The sequence below is a fragment of the Larimichthys crocea genome, chromosome X, assembly GCF_000972845.2.
Source record: "Larimichthys crocea isolate SSNF chromosome X, L_crocea_2.0, whole genome shotgun sequence".
Taxonomy (NCBI): Eukaryota; Metazoa; Chordata; class Actinopteri; family Sciaenidae; genus Larimichthys; species Larimichthys crocea.
Genome location: NC_040020.1, coordinates 5,691,992 through 5,711,417, shown reverse-complemented (window position 1 = coordinate 5,711,417; position 19,426 = coordinate 5,691,992). Strand labels below are relative to the sequence as shown.

Here is a 19,426-nt window from a genome sequence, read left to right as displayed (position 1 = left end):
AATGGGTTTCAGTGTTGCTTTCTTTATTACAATGTTACCATAGGAACACAACACCTTCTGATATTAATTGTATATTATATGTTAACCTCACATTTGAATGATACACAGAAGAAAAAGTACAAGTGGTGAGTGCGATTTGTTTACAATTCCTCCAGCACAAATGTGTTTGTCTGTCATTTTTCAATCCAATAAACAGAGTTCTAACATACCTTATTCTTATTTCCCTGTTGAATTCGCATGTTTTCTCCAGCTCCCACTTTTCCTGCCGTGTGATTGTATATTATATTTCAAACTGAAGCAGAACACTACATAAAAACACAGAGAGTGTGTTGCTTATGTATTGTCATTACAAAATGATAATACAGAGGTGAGAGGTGCAAATTGGGGATAACACTTGAAAAACGAGGTAACACATACATGATAATTACAGTATACGGAAAGGTATAAATACAGTAGAGTCTGCAATTTGAAAGATGATCACACAACATTTAGAGTATGAATACATGACTCACCAAAGAACAACGAGGACGACCAGAGCTCAAAACAAACATTACAGGTAATTACAAATTCCAATCTGAGAGCAGAACATTAACATTTACAATTTTCTGTAACTACAGTAACCATAGTCAAAACCTTAGCACAGATTAAAAACTACAAGTCAGTCTTTGAGGAGAGTTCAATCTGAGGCAACTGGACTTTTCAGACATTTCACTTCTCACCCAGGAGGCTTCATCAGCTCAGGTCAGAAGCCTCTCAGATGAGAGGTGAAACGTCTTCATGGATCTTCAGCCAGTTGTAATTACTAGATTTAACTCTTGGATCCTTCACTGACTATGACAGCTCTGTATAAGATTATATGTGCTGCATATAATGACAAATGTCATTTTGGAGTGGATAAATCTAGAAGAAGATAGAAACTTGTTGCCACAGTTGGCACAAAGCCTCACATATCATACATAAATACATTATATATGGTCATCCACACTTATGCCATACCCAAAACTTACTGGGGTGGGTGACAGGGACAAGCACATGAAGTAATCTGTGTTCATTTTAAAATGTAGGAGCTTTCATGGGTGTAGATCATCTTGATCTTTTTGTACTCTTTGAGTGAGCTTCAAGCTCCGTCTGTGATTGGCTCTATCGGGGGCAAATCTGGGGCGGTAACATTTAGTGTATTTAGTGTACATTTATACTCAACTCATTATTCACCATGTTTTCTACGATTAATGCGTAACCGCTCGTAAGTTTAAACTCTATCGTAAACTTCGTTACAATTTGCCCCGCGTGGAACCTTCAACCGGCCCGCGTGTTCCTCTCCGAACGGTTTACCGCGCGGACACGCTTCTTGTTTTAACGGCAGACGATGCGTGATGCTCGAAAGCGGCAGAAACGCGGGTTTAGTCACCGCAAAGATGCGTTTTAGTCGCTATGATCGACACGTGGTGGTTTTGACGTGAATATGAACAGATGCGGGATGTTTCTGACATGCAGCGAAGCTTCTGTAGCGACTGTCAGAGCGGGTTTGACCGTGTGAGCTAACAGCTCACAACGATGCTAACGACTTTGATCAGACATAACAATAATATTAATAATAATCATAATTATAATAATTAACAGCTCAACAGCAGAGATCTTTCCCGCCCTGTGCCGCAGCCTGTGAGCTACAAGGACACACAGTGAGTCACCGTGCATGGACAGTGATGTGTGAAGTTTGTTTACGTTTTTTTCTGTGATATTTCATGTTTATGTTGACGTTACTAAAGTTTAGTCACGCACGGAGGTCAGAAATATTCATGTATCGGAGAGACAAACTTTAAAAAATGAGTCAAAATGACTAGAAATTATTTTGTTAAACTTCAGATAATGTTTCACATAATCACACACAAACATGCCAATCACTTTTTAAAGTTGTTGCACATTATTTAACTGTAAATTAGATTCTTTTAAATAGATGTTTGTTTTTGGGTTTGTTTGCATACTGGAGTATTGTAACAAAATTATTGTGATAATGATTCTGATTATTATGATTAGTATTAGTATTAGTTTAAATTTGGACCTGCAGTATTATCTCAACATATCCACTAAGAAATACACACAAAACAAAACAATCATCTCACAATTCTTATTTTTGTGTTTACAATACAGTACAGAATCACATGCAGGACCTTTAGTGTCCTGTTAAAAGTTGCATCAATCTATATAGACGCACAGTGAGTTTGTCTTGGTGTTTTTGGTGCATAACAAACATTTAGTTAAAAAAAAATATGAAAAGAGATATGAGGAGATAAAAAATAAAGTACTAAGAAATATAAAGAATATACAGTACAGTGCAGTTTGTGCAAGAATGTGTCTTTGCCAGGTAACGTGCAAGAGTTCACAGTATGCAGAATATTTGGGAACGATCGGATTTTTAACACCTCAAACAAGCTTCATCTCTCCACTATTATGGCAGGTTAAAATAGAGTTGACACTATTAGGTTACAGACAGCTCACAGAGAGGTTGAATCCTGAATAAAACTGCTTCCAGAACCAGGGTTACCTGGGTTGAAAAGGTACTACTGACCCACGCTTCTCTTCCGTTAATTTTAGTTTGGAGCTACAGTTGCAGTTAATCATTTGTTTGACCTCTGCTTACTGTCTTCACGTCACATTTGAACTCATAACTAATCACAGATGTAAAAATGCGGCTACCCACATGAACATGACAATAAAAGTATTACGAGAAATGCAAAACCTATTTTAAATTGACTCAGTTTATGCATTTTCATTCCCATTTTTGTGGTATTTTGTTAAATGTTTCTAAACTCAGGGATTCGTACCACAGTTTGAGTACTTAATAGATCCTCCTTTCTCCTTTTCCTTTACAAGAGATGCCTAACGCCAGCGCGCGGCCGAAGCATGGCAGGAGGACCCGAAGGCGCCGCAGAGAGGACCCCGCCAGGAACGAGCTGGTCTCGAGTTCACTAGAAAGTGCCCAGCAGTGCCTGTTCAACCAAGATTACGGGACTGCGTTTGTGCACTACCTCCTCGTCCTCAACCTCGCACCTGTGTTTAAGGACTTTGCAAGGGTAATGACTGTTTACACTGAAAACCCGTCTGCGTCTACATTCACTGCTAGACATTGTGCACACATAACTAGCCACAATAATACACGTAGCAGTCTGCAGAAAAGAACTGAACTCAGTTTTGCTTTTTAGGAGTCCTTCAGGTTCACTCTCTTCAAATGGACAGAAGAGCTGGACTCTGTGGGCCGAATTCAGGACCTCTTTGACTGTTATGAGCAAGCGCTGGAACTGTTTCCTGCTGATGAGGTTATCCTGAACAGCATGGGCGAACACCTGTTCAGGTATTCTCCTCACCATGCGCTTAATGTGCCTAATGCAATGTTACATTATTTAAATGAATTATCTGCTTTTTTATCACTACACTCTGACTTTACTTTTCTTATCCAGGATGGGATTTAGAGACGAAGCCGCAGGCCATTTCCACAAAGCCTTGAAGCTGAGACCGGACTACCCGGAAGCCAGGGAAAACTTCTACCGTGTGGCCAACTGGCTGGTGGAGCGCTGGCACTTCTTAATGCTCAATGACCACGGGAGGAACAGGAAGTACCAGCAGGCTATTCAGAAGGCGGTTCAGAGCGGCTGCAGCACTGTACTTGACATAGGTACTGGCACTGGGATCCTTGGGTGAGATGTTTTCCATGAGACTTTGGAAACTTTTTATTCTCGAAGTCGTGGTGTAAAGTTTATCGGTCATTCAGAACGTATCAACTCACGCTCCAGTTTGTGTATCGATTGTTCTGATTTCCTGCTTCTCTCTGTTAAGTATGTGCGCTAAGAAGGCGGGGGCTGCTGAGGTGTACGCCTGTGAACTTTCAAAGACGATGTATGAGTTGGCCTGTGAGGTCCTAACCGCTAACGGTATGGATGGCAGCATCAAGATCCTGCATATAAAATCTCTGGAGATGGAAGTACCAAAAGACATCCCACACAGGTACAAAAACATTTGACATTCATCCTACATGCACAGTTTTGTCCATGCTCGTGTTAGGTATTAGAGTTAGGTAGTACTTCTCATGTTCTTCCATTCAATGTTTTGTTTTTCTCAGGGTGTCCTTGGTGGTGACAGAGACGGTAGACGCAGGATTATTTGGAGAGGGCATCATAGAGAGTCTCATTCATGCCTGGCACCACCTGCTGCTACCTCCACGGGTAACTTACATTATTAAACACAAACAGGAAGCAGATCTTTGTTCTCCAGTTGCCACCGTGCAATATTAACATTCGTATGAGTTCCTGGCACCGAGAATCTATTGTAGTTTGCCACTGATGTGCACGGATGGAAAAAAGTTTATTGTAAAATTTTCATAGATCTGAAAAATACATGGAGTTTTAGCGTGTGGGCTTGGAAGACTTTAACGGCCAGACAATGAAACGTTGCAGCCTCAAAGAGAACAAAACTAATGATGGCTTTAAGGCACTCGTTGCCAACTCACAAAGTGAAAAAAATAAAAAGTTCTAAGTTTATCCCCAGGAAGCTGCTTTTTAAACATCCAGCAAAGTCCAGATCTCATTGGCAAATTGGGAAAAGTTCCATGATACCTGAGTTTACAGAACCGAGTTGTGACATTTCACAGCTGTAACGTGCACTTGGATTAAAAGCACATGTTTCTTGTCCTAAAGAGAGGCGAGAATGAATTCCAGGAACAGTCCGCGACAGGACGAGTCATCCCCGCCGGAGCAACTGTGTTTGGTATGGCTGTTGAGTGCCTCGAGATCCGCAGGCATCACAGGTACGCCGTGGAAGAGGCTGATTAAAATATGTTTTCCTGTAATGAACCGTTACATTCTTAGTTCTTGAGACAAACAGAAGAAGTTGTCAGGGACCATCATTAGATCTGCTGTTTTGCTCTTCACGCAGACTTTGCGTGTCAGAGGTGGGGAGCCTGTCCATGGCTGCAGCCGGGGAGCTCCGCAGCCCAGTGAGCTGCAGCTCTGAGCCAGATGACTCCATGGAACCTTACACTACAGAGAGACTAAGCAGACTGCCAGGGGGATATAAACCTCTCACAGAGCCATTCACGGCCCTCAACATAGACTTCAACAACGTGCAGGTGAACAGAAACGGGGAGTACAAGAGATGTGTCAACAGATATCTTCACTTACTGTCACATGAATGTGTTTTGGCTTAACTTAACTTTTGCATGCATCTCTGTGTCTAATATTCAGCAGAGAAAAATAATTCACATAATCATATGTTTACTTGTCTGACACATTGGCTGCCTCACAGGCTAGAAAAGATTGCCCATCAGTGGCCACTCAGTATTTAGCTATGGGCCTGCAGGGACTGTTGCCTGATTTATTAGCTCCCAGCGCACAACTGGCAAGCAGATTGGAGAGATGGTGTTTATCTGCCAGGCAGGACCGGTAGGATAGATTGTTGATATCTATTGCTAAGAATACTCATCCACACATGTGCAGCAGGGACTTTCAGACAGATTATCCAGAGCTGTGATTATGTGTCTGGATTCAGTGAGGCAAACTTTAGCAGAGTGATACTCCGACTTAAGAGTTATGTAGCACTCTGGCATACGTCCCACATCAGCTTCAAGTTGATGAAGCAAAAAATGAATTTTGAGTTTGGGTCACAATCCCAAGATTATGATAGTACTAAAAAATAATAATAAGAAAAATGTTCCTGGTACATTTTGTTCTTTTACACTTGGAGTTTTTTTTTTCCGTTTATATTTTTGTAATTTTCCATCCAAGGGAGAGTTGAGAGAGTTGATTTTGTATTGCCACCTCTAAACCTTCAGGCTTCAAATGATATTTCCTATAGAATGTCAGCAGACTGTGATAAAGGTAAATTTACTGTAAGGTCTCGTTGCTTGCCAGCAGCAAGGCAGGCCAGATTTAATATCATATTGGTTTTATTGGACTGGATGAAAATACAGTGATTTATTAAACCCATGGTACGTTCATACATAATGTGAAAATGCATACACGTCTTTACACAACTCTCCTTAAATTGAACCTCAAAACCAGTAACGTCCAAACTGTATATCAGATTCCCCTTTCAATATTAAAACGTCTGAAATCTGTTTGCATTTTTATACTCATATATAATACCTTTTTGTACGCCTATTTTATACAACCAAACTTGATTTTTTTTTTTTGTCATTTTAGTCAATATTCCTGTAACAGCTCCACTGACCTTTCTTTGTATTTGTAACTTGTAGGAACTGGAGGGGCTGAGCTCTAGGCCGGTTCAGAAGGTCCACCTGCCCGTCACTCAGGAGGGGCAGCTCGATGCCCTGGCTGTGTGGTTCCAGCTCCACCTGGATGAGGAGAGCAGTCTGTCTACTGGACCCCAGGAGGACACCTGCTGGGAGCAAGCCATCTACCCCGTCCACAGCACCAAGGGTACGATTCAGTAGACATACAGGGAGACACTATGGCTGAAGTTTGGCAACAACAATATTTCACGCTGATTTTTACTCGTTTGTTTCAGTTTAATCAAAATTGTCTATCTGTTACAGATCTGTGTGTCTGATGAAATGTCCCAGGGCGAGTAGTTTCATGATTTTAGAAGTGCTTAGAATATATTCCTGCTCAGCTTCTCATCTCTACTCTGATCATGCCTTACCATGTTGCGTCAGATGAGGGCAGTGTATGTTGTTAGACTCCTGGTTCTCAATCTGTGGTACGCGCCCTCTCTGTAGTGGTACTTGGAGAAATCTCTGAAATATATATTTGATTTTAAAGATGAAATAGATGAACGGAAAAACACATTATACCACCAAAATACTACGAAATGTAGAACGAAAACAAACTATGGGAATGCAAATAAGTTTTTGCTTTTCCTGGAATATTTTGTTTGCCTGCCACATAAACACGTTAATGCACATGGCGTGCACACACGTTAGTGATTTAGTTATGAGCTCAAATGTGGCAGGATAGCAAACAGAGGTAAAATAAATGCTTCAAACGCACTGCAATCATGGCTTTGCATTTCTATGGAGTACCCTTATTCCACCAAATTGATGGCAGCTATTTGAAGAGTCTGATGTTTTCTGAGGCGTTACGCGCTGTTAAAAATTTGAGAGACACCGTTGTAGACTACATAAAGTATTAAACATTTTTAACATTGTTAAATAATGCCGGGGATACTTGCAGGAGATACTTCAGGCCTTAATCCTCACTACTACTTCACTACAGTCTTCAAATAATTTTGGACCAAAGTTTCTGACTTTTTTTTTTGTTTGTTTGTTTTAAATAGTCAGAATAATTTACTGTGATGACAGGATGATTTAGAAGAAGAGGATTTAGATGTGACACAAGTCCGCAATATGCCAGTGTAAAAAATACATTTATAAGATCCATTAACGGAATAGACTACTGTACCAAACAAATATAAATGATTTGCCTATTCTATGATCTTCAAGGCTTGCGATGAAGCCATTTCACCAAAGTGAAATTGATATTTGTTAAGAAAGACACTAGAACTGATGAGAACTGCAGAAAGTTTTAAGACGATGTCCTCGAGAGAACTGTACATTCTTCACTTTCCTTTTTATACCAGGCCGCTGTGAGATAAATAGGCACTGACATGAGGTGACATGTTCCAGTTGGCATTGCGGTACATCATCTTTCAGACAGGCCTCAACAGCATTTCACTGCACTGCTAATTGGCGAAGGCAGCGGCAAGGGAGCCGCCACCTTTCCCGGTGATCACCAACATCCGTTTCCCGGGCCGCCGTGACGTGTGCGCCGTGATCGCCTGTGACACTCTTTAGTGTTCATGAAATTCTTATAGGCGATAAATATGCATTTTTCCCAAATGCCTCTGACAAGCCGCGCACTGACATGAAGACATGAACAGATGTTATTCCTGTAGGAATCCTTTCTGTGCCTCTCCCCCCTCCCTCTGTGCACCCGGTCCCCTGAATCTCATTTCTCTGTTGGGATCACTCTCTCTTTCCCTTTCTACATCTGCTTCTCTTTCACTCTGTCTATTTCTCTCCTCTTTTTTTTTTTTTCCTTTTGAAATTTTCCATGTCAAGTCAATTTTATTTATACAGCCCCAAAAACAATCTGTGCAGCATATGACACCCTCCATCCTTAGCCCCCTGTCAGCTTAACATACATTAAATCATAAGCACAACATTATAGATTATAATTTAGTTTTTTTTATTTATCTTGGCAGGTGCAGATAAAGCCTCTAGTTGAATTCATAGGTCTAAAAACTGAACTTCATTTAATAACTGTTCTGATGTTATACCTGAGTCTTAGTACTGATTCCAGAGCAGTCTGTTTTTGATACTTAACTTTAAGAAATATAAAGATATTTTTCTACAATGCCCTCTTTTGAAACAAACTTTGAATTTTACCTGAATAAAGAGTTTAAAGCTACCTTTTTTTTTTATTTCAAATTTGATTTGAATCAGGAATTCTCTGATTTAAAACATTCAACGCCATTTTTGACTTTTCTGTACTACGGTACATTTTAGTTGATACCATTTTAATTAAGTCTTATTGAGGTTGAGCACTATGATAATCAGGCTCAGTGGTTTCTTCTTTTGTTTCTTTTCAGGTTTCCTCCTAAAACCTCAAGACGAGCTGATCGTCGAAGTCTCCTGCCGCGATGCCTACCTGAGGCTCTGCAGTGTCGCCGTGCTGAGAGACGGCCATGAAATCCGTCTAGACGAGTGTCTGGATTCGCAGAACTTTGGAAATGCGACGTCAAATCCAAACCCAGAGGCTGAATTGTGTAGCGCACTGGCGTGCCTTCAGACCGACCAGAATCAGTCTAAAGGCTTTAGCATGCTGGAATGTTCAGAAATGGCGCTCCTGAACAATCACGATTACCATCAGAGTTTTTGCAGCGCGCTCGGCAAACTCATCTCCCAGCTGAAGGTTAAATGGCAAAACCAAGAGCGAGAATCGAGTATTCAGTCGGACTCCAGTGACCTGCTCTATGTCCTCGATGTGTCAGAGGGCTTCTCTCTGCTCTCCCTCATCGCTGCCAGCCACGGTCATGTAAAAGCGTACAGCTCTGTGGAAAAGAATAAGCAACAGGAAGTCCTGAAGAGACTGGCTCACTCTAATAACATCCCAGAGCAGCATCTAGAGTTCTGGCTCAACCACGTAGAGGATGAGCAGGGGATGCTGAAAAGGCCGTCTAGGGAGAAGCTGTGGAGCGCCATCATTCTGGACTGTGTAGAGACTTGTGGTCTCATTAGACAGAAGTTGATGGAGAAAGCGTCACTGGCCAGGTGAGTGGGGCATGCAGAAATGTTTTTAATTATCATTTTAGTGCTGTACTTCTTGGAGCAAAATATATTTCTGTTATCTATACTAGGTGTCTACTGGAGGAAGGAGGGCGTATTTTCCCAGAAAAGATCGTGGTGCACGGTATGCTGGTGGAGTCAGACACGCTGCTGCTGGAAAGTGCTGTCCAGGGTCAGGAGCCAACACTGGGATTCAATATCGCTCCCTTCATCAACCAGTTCACTGTAAGTATACCCGCATGAGCTCATGTGTCGAGGCTAACATAGTTATGGTATTTACTTTGCACATTAAAATCTATACTCCAGTAACTAATGCTCACTACAGGGTTTCCTGTAGGTCTCTGCAGGGTTTCCTGTAGGTTATGTCATGTCATTTTTTCATTGTAGCCTAACTAACTACTCAAGGCAACATTTGGTCTTAAAGGTTGTGAGGTGATATTGGAATGGCTTGAGGTGTATATGACAAAAAGTATTTCAATGGGGGTGGTCGGTAGCGTAGTGGGTTAAGCGGCCGCCCCGTGTGTAGAGGCTACAGTCCTCGCTGCAGCTGCCCCGGTTCGAATCCCGCATCGGATGGCCATTTACTGCGTGTCATTCCCCCTCTCTCTGCCCCCTGCTTCCTGTCTATCTTCAGCTGTCCTATCATTAAAGGCATAAAAAAGATTAAAAAAAATTAAAAAAAGTATTCTAATGCAGAATGTCAAATTTTAGAAAGAGAATTAAATAGTTTGTCCACCAGGGAGCACTGAAGCTTATTTTTACTGTAAAGTGTTAATGTTAGAAAACTTTTGTTAACCCATATATCATAACGGGGCCTCACAAATCCAGTGAGTGGGTTTATATTATATATATATGTATATATATTAAGTGTATATACACTATACATGAAGGAAATAATTCATCACTTCAACATTGTTCTCATTAAACATAAAACTACACAAATAAGGAACAACAGGAAGCTGTCATTTCAAACAAAGGCTTCTCCACCAAGTATTAAATACATTTCATTTAGCTCCTCAAATACTGAAAAACAAACGTAAAGAATACTACTTTCCACCCCACTGTGAATCTTATATTTCTATACATTTATATTCTTGCAGATCTCACTGTTTGAACCGGGGGTAATATTCATATACTATATTTTTCAGTGTGGAAAACACAGAATCGTTTCAAAAATAAGTCTGTCTCAAAGGATGCCAGGTCTACAGTAACGTGATCAGGGAGCTGATGATATTAACTTCTGTCGGTTTATGAAGTTAATTATTTTAATCATAGAAATTTGTTAAATTCTCTAAAAATATACACGGGAAATAAAGTTAAAGAACACGAGAACCATAAGACGAAACTTCTTCACTCGCGCATAACACAAGGCGCGAAATCTTTTGTACATGTCGGGCGCACTCATATCTCGTATTCTGTCTCATGTTACTGAGGCAACAGTCAATCTCATGTTTCTGATGCAATGGCCGATATTGACAGTTTTCACATACAGTATGCTCTAAGTTTGTAAGCTTGCATCATTCACATCCAAAGTTTGCCCATTAGGTGCAAATGTGTTCCACGCGGGTTCAGTTAGATATGACTGACATGCAGTATAGTGCAACACTATAAAGGTACAAACTCATTTTAGTTGCCCAAGTTAATTATCCAGACTCTGAATCCAGTTGTTTTGTTTTTCCTCTGCCATGTCTGGGTTGTATTTTTGGTAAACAGGGTTATTTCTCTTGGAATCCTGAGGTCCAGGATTGTGTTTTTCTGTTATGCACTCCTCTTTGATAATCTTCTCAGCTGCATTAAAGAAGCCGTGAAAACCCCTTTTTGAATTCTTTTTCTTTATTTGGTCTGGAAATTATCTTTATTGTTTCATTTCCAGCATCATGTTTGTGCTCTAATTCTGCAGGGCCCTCACACGGGACGGTCGTTTGTTTTAACAGATGTTGTCTTTGAAGCCCTCAGTGGAGGGCACTTTTCTAGCACAACCTGTCACACAAGACACAACACACAGCTTGGCCCAAGACATTCCTACCTGAATCCATCAGTACACATTACATCAAGCACATCAAACAAGCGGGGCTCTGAGGTCTACACAACTGTGACAGGGAGGAGGAAAGATTCTTTTGTTCTGCAGTAAAGGAAACAGTGACACTTTTCTCTGCTGCCACTTTGGTTCATCCCTCGGCTTTTAAGTCTGCTGCCCCTGCAGCCGTGGCCTGTTTGTCAAGTTCGGAAGAGTTGGAGGTTGAAGATTAGTTTCCAAGCATTAATCTGTGATTGAGCGATTATCCGCTGACAATACGAATTAAAACCTAATGTGGATAAATAATGGTTTGTGAGAAAGAGTCTGCCTCTGCGTGATTTTTAATATGCTGCAGCAGTGCATCTTTCTTTCCTTCTGTTGGGTTAAGTTTTTCATTTTTAAAATATTTGCGAATATGATGTCGCCACAATAATAGTCTTCTTAACTTGTGCACTTAAACCACACAGTGTGCCTTTTTATTTTTGTGGGATAAATCCATTCCCTCTCATGTGGACAGCGTCTGCCAACCTGTGCATCTGGAGCACCTGTTTTGTGTTACATCGCTGTCAGATCCCAGTAGCTCTTCCCCGTCTGGTCTTTTATGGGTTTTCATAAATTGTACTTCCTTATTGGTAATGTCACCGCCACCGGTTCTTTGTTTTATGTGCTGCAAAGAACTTGGTAACATTCAGTTTATCTTTTTATGTCTTTTTAGGTACCGGTCCATGTGTTTTTGGACTTTTCCACATTGGAGTGCAAGCATCTCAGTGAGTGTGTGGAGCTCTTTGTTCTTGACCTAATGGAGGCCACTGCAAACTACACTAACAGAGAAGTAAAGGTAAGATGAGCCCAATGTGTGCTGCCAACATGAACAGAACAGTACTGCTGAAACTAGAATTCAAGTATTGACTCTCCCAAAAATGTGTGTTTTCAGACACTCATCCTCACACGATTTGTCCAGTTATCTAACATGAGCTGCTCATATTACTGCTCAGGATGGAACCAAAAGGAACCACAGTTAAATTTCAGCAAAACATGACTAGTGATTTACAGGTCGACGGCTCGGGGTACAGTATGTTGGCAGCTGAATGTTCATTATGTGCCATTAACCATAATCCCTCTTTCCCAGGTCCAGGCTACATGTGCAGGCAGAATAACTGCTATTCCCTTCTGGTACCAAATCTACCTGGACCGGGAGATCAGTGTCAGCACCCTCAACCAGAACTCTCATTGGAAGCAGGCGGCCGCGGTGCTGCAGCAGCCCCTGGAGGTACAAGCCGGAGACTGGGTCCGCCTCGCTGTGAAGCTTAACAAGAGCACCATCTCCATATCAGCCCATATAGAGAATGCACCCAGGCCAATGGAGCAATAACGTCTTTTATTATAGTTTCGCAACTACTTTCTATATGTTTTATGCCTCAGTCAAATAGAGGCTATTGACAAATAGGTATCATTTAAAGGTTTACCCTCTGTTTTTATGAATGTAATACCGGTCTTTAAAGTTTCCCCAGACACTTTGGATCTCTATTTTGAGATTTGGTAGAAGCCTGCATGAGCCACATTCTTGTAAGTAACAGTGGGAGGCTGGATGATCTTCATCATTAAGAATTTGTAACAAGGAACTTCAAAAGTTATGTTTTTATTTCCGGATTGTGCTGTAAGATCATAGAACATTTATAATTTGTACTTACAGATATGATATTTGGAAGTACATGATATAAATTATAGTTGTCCCATGATTATGGACACAGTTGTTTTTGTAAAGATGTTTGTCGTTATCAATAAAAAAAAAAACATTTCAACAATAAATGACATTTCATTCATGAAAGTAAGAAAAAATCAATGAAAATGTAGTTAATCTAAATTTATTGAGGACTGTCAGAGATGGAGTTAAATTAAAATGTGGAACATTTACATCAGCTCTGATGTAATCCTGTTTTATTTATAAAAAATAAAATCCTGTAAGGCAATGCAACATTCTCGAGCTAGATATGATGCAGATTATGTTGTTGATTTGATACCCTACGCTGTACATTAAACATGTCAGTATCCCTGCACAAAGACAAAAGTACCCAAGAAAAATCTATGGAGGGACATAAATGGCTATGGTGCAGTAGCTGCTTATTAATAGCTTATGATAAAAGAAAAACGGATCCTGGAATGTAAATCCAAATTGATGTAGCGCATGATCTTGTTCCACGGCACGTAGAACGAGGCGTCTGAGAAGACTGGTGAATACATTTCTATTAAACACTATAGAGTGAGTTGTATACAGTAAAGTTTGTTGTGTTTCAGACTTTATAATGTGCATTGTTTTAATACTTGGACTGAACTTGTAGTATATACTCAAACTCTTAAGACATACACCGTATTAATACTCAGTCAGTTTGGACATAAGTAAGCATAGCTTGTAACTGTGAATCCCAAAAGTTTGCTGCTTCTGCTCTTTTTCCATCCCCTCCTGTGGAGAAACATCTACAGGTGATCATAAAAAATAGATGATCTAATGTGCTTTTTCATTCACCACTACCCATTTCAGTCGATGCCCTCCAAAATCACCACAAACCGAACAGTGAGGAAAATGTGTATTTTAAAATTTGCATACTTCTGTCACATCTGAGATCAAGATATGACTGAGATGGCCAATGTGTAATGTATTTCCTATTTGGAAATGATACACATGCATGATTCGCTCTGATCTCAGGAGGCTTAAGTAACGTCTCATCTCAAGAGACGCGATATCACAGAGACCGGGGCGCTCTTTGGGACACACGATAAAAATTACCTTTCCCAATAACAATGACCTACAATAAATTTTGGCAGAGCCCACTCAGCCATATACCTCACTAGTACAACAAAAACGCAGCGTCTCCTACGAATCATTTAGTGCCACAACTTCGCTGAGAACATTCTTGGAGCTGTCATCGGCAGAGAGGTCCATCTGGTTTTGCATTTGTTGGCAAACTTCTACTAGTACCTGGTTGATGTGCCCTTTTAAAACAACAGTTTGATTTAATGTTGCATCTGTCGAGTAAATGTCTAAATGAACATGGCGAGGCTGTAATTAGGTCTTGCCCAACCATGTCTTGGTGTAGTCTTTTGGCGACATAAGCCTCCAAGATAGGCTAGGTGATCACAATGAGATCTGCTTCTGTTGGTTCTTTGGTTTGGTTGGTTCTTTCTTCTCCCTGGGCTTCTTCAGGTCTAGCTTCATATCCTTCATCCCATGGGGCCGAGCTGAAACCAGCAGGTGCTGACAAAGAGTGCGACGCGAGGGTTCTGCCCAAGCCCTGGTATTGACCGGGTGACACAGGGTTGGATGCCGCTTCTGCGATGGCATCTTGAGAGCCCGAAGTGAGCAGGCCAGATCGCTCACCATCATTCTCCGCCTCGCCGAAGTAGGACTTCCTCGGACGACCCATAACTGTTCTCCCTGTCAATACGGACAAAAAAAATCTTTATTATCATATCAATGTCGCAGGATATCACAGAGATACTTACAACTGTGCAAGTACTCCAGTAGCTACGAGGCACCTACCAACATTGCGGACTTGTTCAGAGATGTCTGCTCTGACATCGGAGATGTCCCACATTGCCATGAAAGAGTCAAAGCAAGAACCCTCCTCGGCCTCCTGGATGTAAGGCTTGTAGGTGAAGCTGAAGTGATGGGCAATGGCCGCCAGAAACATCTCCACACAGATGATGAAATCCTGAGGGAAACACAACAGTTTGGTGTGTTCGATTGGGTGGTGGTTTTACGTTGCTGGATCAGATATTTATGGTTATATATTAAATATTAACTCTATGGGTGCATTATTAACTACATAAACTAACTTACCTGTAAGCCAGTAGCTACAGCCTCCACACTTTGCCAGTCCCATGTGCGTTTTTCTGAGATTATGCCCACTTTCACCAGCAAAGCAATGAACACAGCTTGCCTAGAAGAATTTAGAAAATCATTCCACACAATCTGGTGCCATTGGCTGTTAAACCAGAGGCTTCATACAAAAGTACATTTTCAGAAATTCCCAGCATATGATTAAATTTGAACATAAAAAAATTACCAGAAAGAGACGAACACCACCATTTTGACACATAGGAATTTGCCCACTGGTTTGATTGGACTTAGCTCCTCTCTGAGAGCTCTGTAGAACAGCACCAGGCAGTACATGGCAAACTAGACCAAGAGAAGACGGACAGAGAGACATCGAGTTCAAACTTTATATGCGTCTGATCTCTTAACGTGCCCCTGTGAACTGATTTATGATATAATCCTAGCAAGCCCTAAAGTAGCGGCGTTACCAGCTGTGACATGTTGTTGAAGATGACCAGGTACGTCCACGCATTCGTCGAACTGAAATTGCCTTCGTCATACACGTTACACAGCTGACAGATCCTTTGAAGGGGAAAACAGACAGACGATAACACAAATAGTGGTCAGAAAGCTGCGATTGGTGTCAGATGATAAAATGAACAAAGAACAGAGCTACTTACAAGGCAATCACTGTTGTGACGGGTCTTACAACCGTGTACTGCAACACTCCCAGTTTGCATCTCAAGAGTAAAACCCTGCAGAAGAAATGTTTAAATTAGAATTTAACTGATTTAAAACATCTAGTTTGGAAAGCTAAGTCAAACCTATTGTATTGAAAATCAAACCAAATCACTAACGGTCATAAGAAATATGATGAGAACTTTGGAGCTGTTTGATCGTGGTCTATCATATCCTCATGCATCATGTAAACATTCTCTAAACATTTTAACAGGACAGCGTTATAAAATACAAAGTTATTAAATAAGCCTGATGCTGCTGACATTCAGGCAAATATTAATAAGTTCATGTAAACAGGAACTGATCATGAAAGGAAAAAAAAAAGGACTGCAGGCAGGCATGTTAACCAATTATGGATGTAACTGCCTGACTGAGGCTAATTTGAAGCTGGTGACCGTCACTGAGGGATAATGTTACATTCCTTCATTTATACAAGAACACCAACAATAAAACTGATAACTCCATATCATAATTAAAAAGTCAGTTATATCTCTATTTGTGGGCAAATCAAGAGGATAGTAAGGCAATATGACTATAGTCATTAAGGAAGGGCTGTCCCGAAGACTCTGAAACTTTCTAAGCTTCGGCCATGCACTGGTTGCATGTATGCATGTGTTGTAAATCAGCTCATGTGACACTACTGATAAGCATTACACCATGAGTCAGTGGTTGAGATAAACAAAAGATGACAGATAAAAAAATAAGTCTGTCAGAGAAAAAGAGAAGAGTCGACAGTGAAAACAGCTTTCGAAACAGTTTAAACTAGTATGTCTTATGTACTCAGAGTCCGACACACATAGATTATTAAAAGCGCAGTGTGAAGCAACACTAACGATCGAGACAAAGAACCAGAATCCAAAGACATCCACCAACATTCAAATAGACAAATATTCAGTCCTGCAGTTAGGTTGATATGTTTGGGTCAAAGTTTAGAGGGCAATCATTTATTTTACACCTTTTTACGAGCGCTGGATGACCGAGCATTTATACAGTTGTATGATGTGTCGGAAGTTACATTGTAAAGTGTACCTGTAAAAGACCAGAGGTTATAGGGCAAGTCCAACTAAGTCTTATTTGTAAGAGTTGTATAACTAAAACAAGAAAACTCACTCTCCCATTGGCCAGGGCGGGCAACAGCAAAGAGGGGGCAGGTGTTTCTGCTGGTCCTGGGCCTCCAGCATCATCACCAGGCTGGGGTACTGATTTTCCAGGTAGTTAAGCAGGAAGGTCATGAAGTTGTAGATGACATACGCTTCGTAGCACTCTCTGCATGTGTCCACATAAATGGCTATGCTGGGGTATTTTAAAGCGATCCACTGCAAGAGTAAAAAATGAAAAGCGAGGATCATTTGGAGTTATTCCTTCAGTAGTAAATAAATACGCAGGATGTGTTGCACAATGGTTCTGATGATATAAAACACAGCTTACACTGTCCAGGCTGTAGATTGGGACCATCCATAATATCCTAAAAAAATAAAACACAATAAAAATGATTAAAAAACACTTTCAGACCGTTGTCCGTGAATGACATGGTTGTTGACATCTTTACCTGATGATAGGTTTCTGAAGCTCTGGCTGGGTGTAGTGAACCAGATGCTGTAGGATGCCCCATAATGATATGGGTATGGTCATGAAGACAAATATCCCAGCGATGAACCATGCTTTATTATGAGTGCCAACCTGTTATTACACGGGAAGAAACAGTCAGCACGGTTAACATTAAACCTATCTGTGTATTTAAGTCTGGGAAACTAGCATTTGGACTACACTGACAATACTTCTACTTAATATAAAGTCAGGGATGGAAGCAGTGTTCGGAAAGTAAAACAGCGAGACAACTTCGTAAAGACACTTCAAATGGCTGCGATCTACTCAAAATTAATGGATCTCATAATGCAGAATAGTCACTTTTATAATGTTATATATAGATCTTCACTTGTAGGAATATGATTATGGATAAATTATGTTTTTCCGTATTTTACAATTAGAGGACATTTCTGCCAAAAAAAGGTAGCTGCAATCAATGTTTTCAAAGATTTTCTGAGAGATGACGGCAGGTTGATTTATAGATTGTAGATTTTCTCACTTATTTTAAACACAAAGAAAGAAAACAAGACTTCGAGGACTCAGTTACAGACTAAAAAAACTCGGAAAGTAAAACAGCAGCACAACTTCGTAAAGACACTTCAAATGGCTGTGATCAGCAAACTAATGGATCCCATAATGCAGAATAGTCACTTTTATAATGTTATATATAGATCTTTGCTTGTAGGAATATGATTATGGATAAATTATGTTTTTCAGGATTTTACAATTAGAGGACAATTCTGCCAAAAAAAAAAGAAAATGCAGCTCCAGCAGCTGCAATCAATGTTTTCAAAGATTTTCTGAGAGATGACGGGAGGGTTGATTTGTAGATTGTAGATCTACAAATCAAAGAAAGAAAGAAAACAAGACTTCTAGGACTCGGTTACAGACTGAAATAACTTGAAAAGTTGGTGAGCCTTGCTCGGTTAATCATTCATATGACTCCAACTACTGCTGATTAAAAAAAGTTGAATATCTCCCTTTGAAAATGTTGAGCAGCAGTAGTCAGGTCAAGCAGCTGAAAACAGAAACCTTACAGTACATCACATCACTAACAGAGCTCAGATGAATCAAATGTTCACACTGACCCCTGACTTCTGCAGCTCCCAGATGCAAAAGGGCAGGACGACTATCAGCAGCAAAATGTACAGCACGACAACCAGGGGCCGGATCCATCTTCTCCAGTTCCCACAGGAACAAGGCATCTTGACATGAAGACGCTGTGAAGGCCCTTATGAAAAAGAGACAAAAACAACTTCCTCTCTGTCTCTGTCTCTCTATGAAACGCTGCTAAGGCTCGACACGTTTACCGTGAGCTCCGCATTGTTCACACTAAACCTCCACACTCAGTCTTTCCCTCAAGTGTTTACGTTTCATTCATGAGGACAAATGTGCTGGAGAATTACTCAGCTCATATGACTCGGTTGCTCGGTCGCTAACGTTAGCTCGTCAGCTGTTTCCCATGTAAACAAACCGAGCAGGTGACTCTTGAATCTGTTTCAAGCAGCTCAAAGACTAAACGCGATAAATAAATAAAAACCGGACTGATAAATGAATCCACTCTCTGCACTAACAGACACTTAAAAAGTGTTTTTGTAGCTTTGCATTCATAAAAGTTTCCCCCCCAAAAAAACTGCCAGTGCTTCCTGTTATTGCCCTCAGATAGCCCGCCCACAATCTTCAATGTGATTGGTGGATTTTTTCTACGTGTAGATAGTTTGGTTGCTCTTGCACTCTCATTGAAGCACATGAGCTGTGGCCAGCAGGTGGCAATGTGAATTAACACTTTACCTGGATAAACACACCTAAGATGAGCAGCAGCAGCACTCAGACCAGACCACCATGTTCTGTCTTTAGGCCAGACCTTGTAAAAAAAAATGTGACCTAAGCTTGGGTTATGAATATATTGGACTGATTTCTTGATTTTGGATGTGGTGCAAATCTCCATTCGACCCCTTTCTCACTCAAGATACTA

General features: G+C 40.7%; 2 protein-coding genes across 2 annotated transcripts; one reads left to right on the top strand and one right to left on the bottom strand.

Annotated features, from left to right (window-relative positions):
• Positions 1–1,220: 1,220 nt before the first annotated feature.
• prmt9 (protein arginine methyltransferase 9) lies at positions 1,221–13,380 on the top strand. The gene is made up of 13 exons (XM_019256064.2): positions 1,221–1,677; positions 2,874–3,071; positions 3,201–3,349; positions 3,456–3,692; positions 3,832–3,999; positions 4,115–4,217; positions 4,689–4,798; positions 4,927–5,119; positions 6,245–6,428; positions 8,599–9,280; positions 9,367–9,520; positions 12,028–12,150; positions 12,442–13,380. The coding sequence occupies exons 2-13, from the start codon at positions 2,874–2,876 to the stop codon at positions 12,682–12,684; spliced, it is 2,544 nt and encodes an 847-aa protein (XP_019111609.1). The 5' UTR covers positions 1,221–1,677; the 3' UTR covers positions 12,685–13,380.
• On the bottom strand, positions 12,785–19,127 carry tmem184c (transmembrane protein 184C). Its single transcript, XM_010729461.3, has 10 exons — positions 18,540–19,127; positions 17,414–17,544; positions 17,293–17,329; positions 16,975–17,180; positions 15,807–15,881; positions 15,615–15,708; positions 15,377–15,489; positions 15,151–15,250; positions 14,851–15,022; positions 12,785–14,745 (listed from the first exon to the last, which is right to left on the bottom strand). The coding sequence occupies exons 1-10, from the start codon at positions 18,654–18,656 to the stop codon at positions 14,438–14,440; spliced, it is 1,353 nt and encodes a 450-aa protein (XP_010727763.2). The 5' UTR covers positions 18,657–19,127; the 3' UTR covers positions 12,785–14,437.
• Between the last annotated feature and the right edge of the window lie 299 nt (positions 19,128–19,426).

Coding starts and splice junctions, on each gene's coding strand:
- prmt9 (XM_019256064.2), top strand. CDS start 2,874: ATGCCTAACGCCAGCGCGCGGCCGAAGCATGGCAGGAGGACCCGAAGG. Junction 3,693..3,831: donor ACTGGCACTGGGATCCTTGG/GTGAGATGTTTT, acceptor CTCTCTGTTAAG/TATGTGCGCTAAGAAGGCGG. Junction 12,151..12,441: donor ACACTAACAGAGAAGTAAAG/GTAAGATGAGCC, acceptor CCTCTTTCCCAG/GTCCAGGCTACATGTGCAGG.
- tmem184c (XM_010729461.3), bottom strand. CDS start 18,656: ATGCCTTGTTCCTGTGGGAACTGGAGAAGATGGATCCGGCCCCTGGTT. Junction 17,330..17,413: donor CTTCAGAAACCTATCATCAG/GTAAAGATGTCA, acceptor TTATTTTTTTAG/GATATTATGGATGGTCCCAA. Junction 15,251..15,376: donor GTGGTGTTCGTCTCTTTCTG/GTAATTTTTTTA, acceptor AAATTCTTCTAG/GCAAGCTGTGTTCATTGCTT.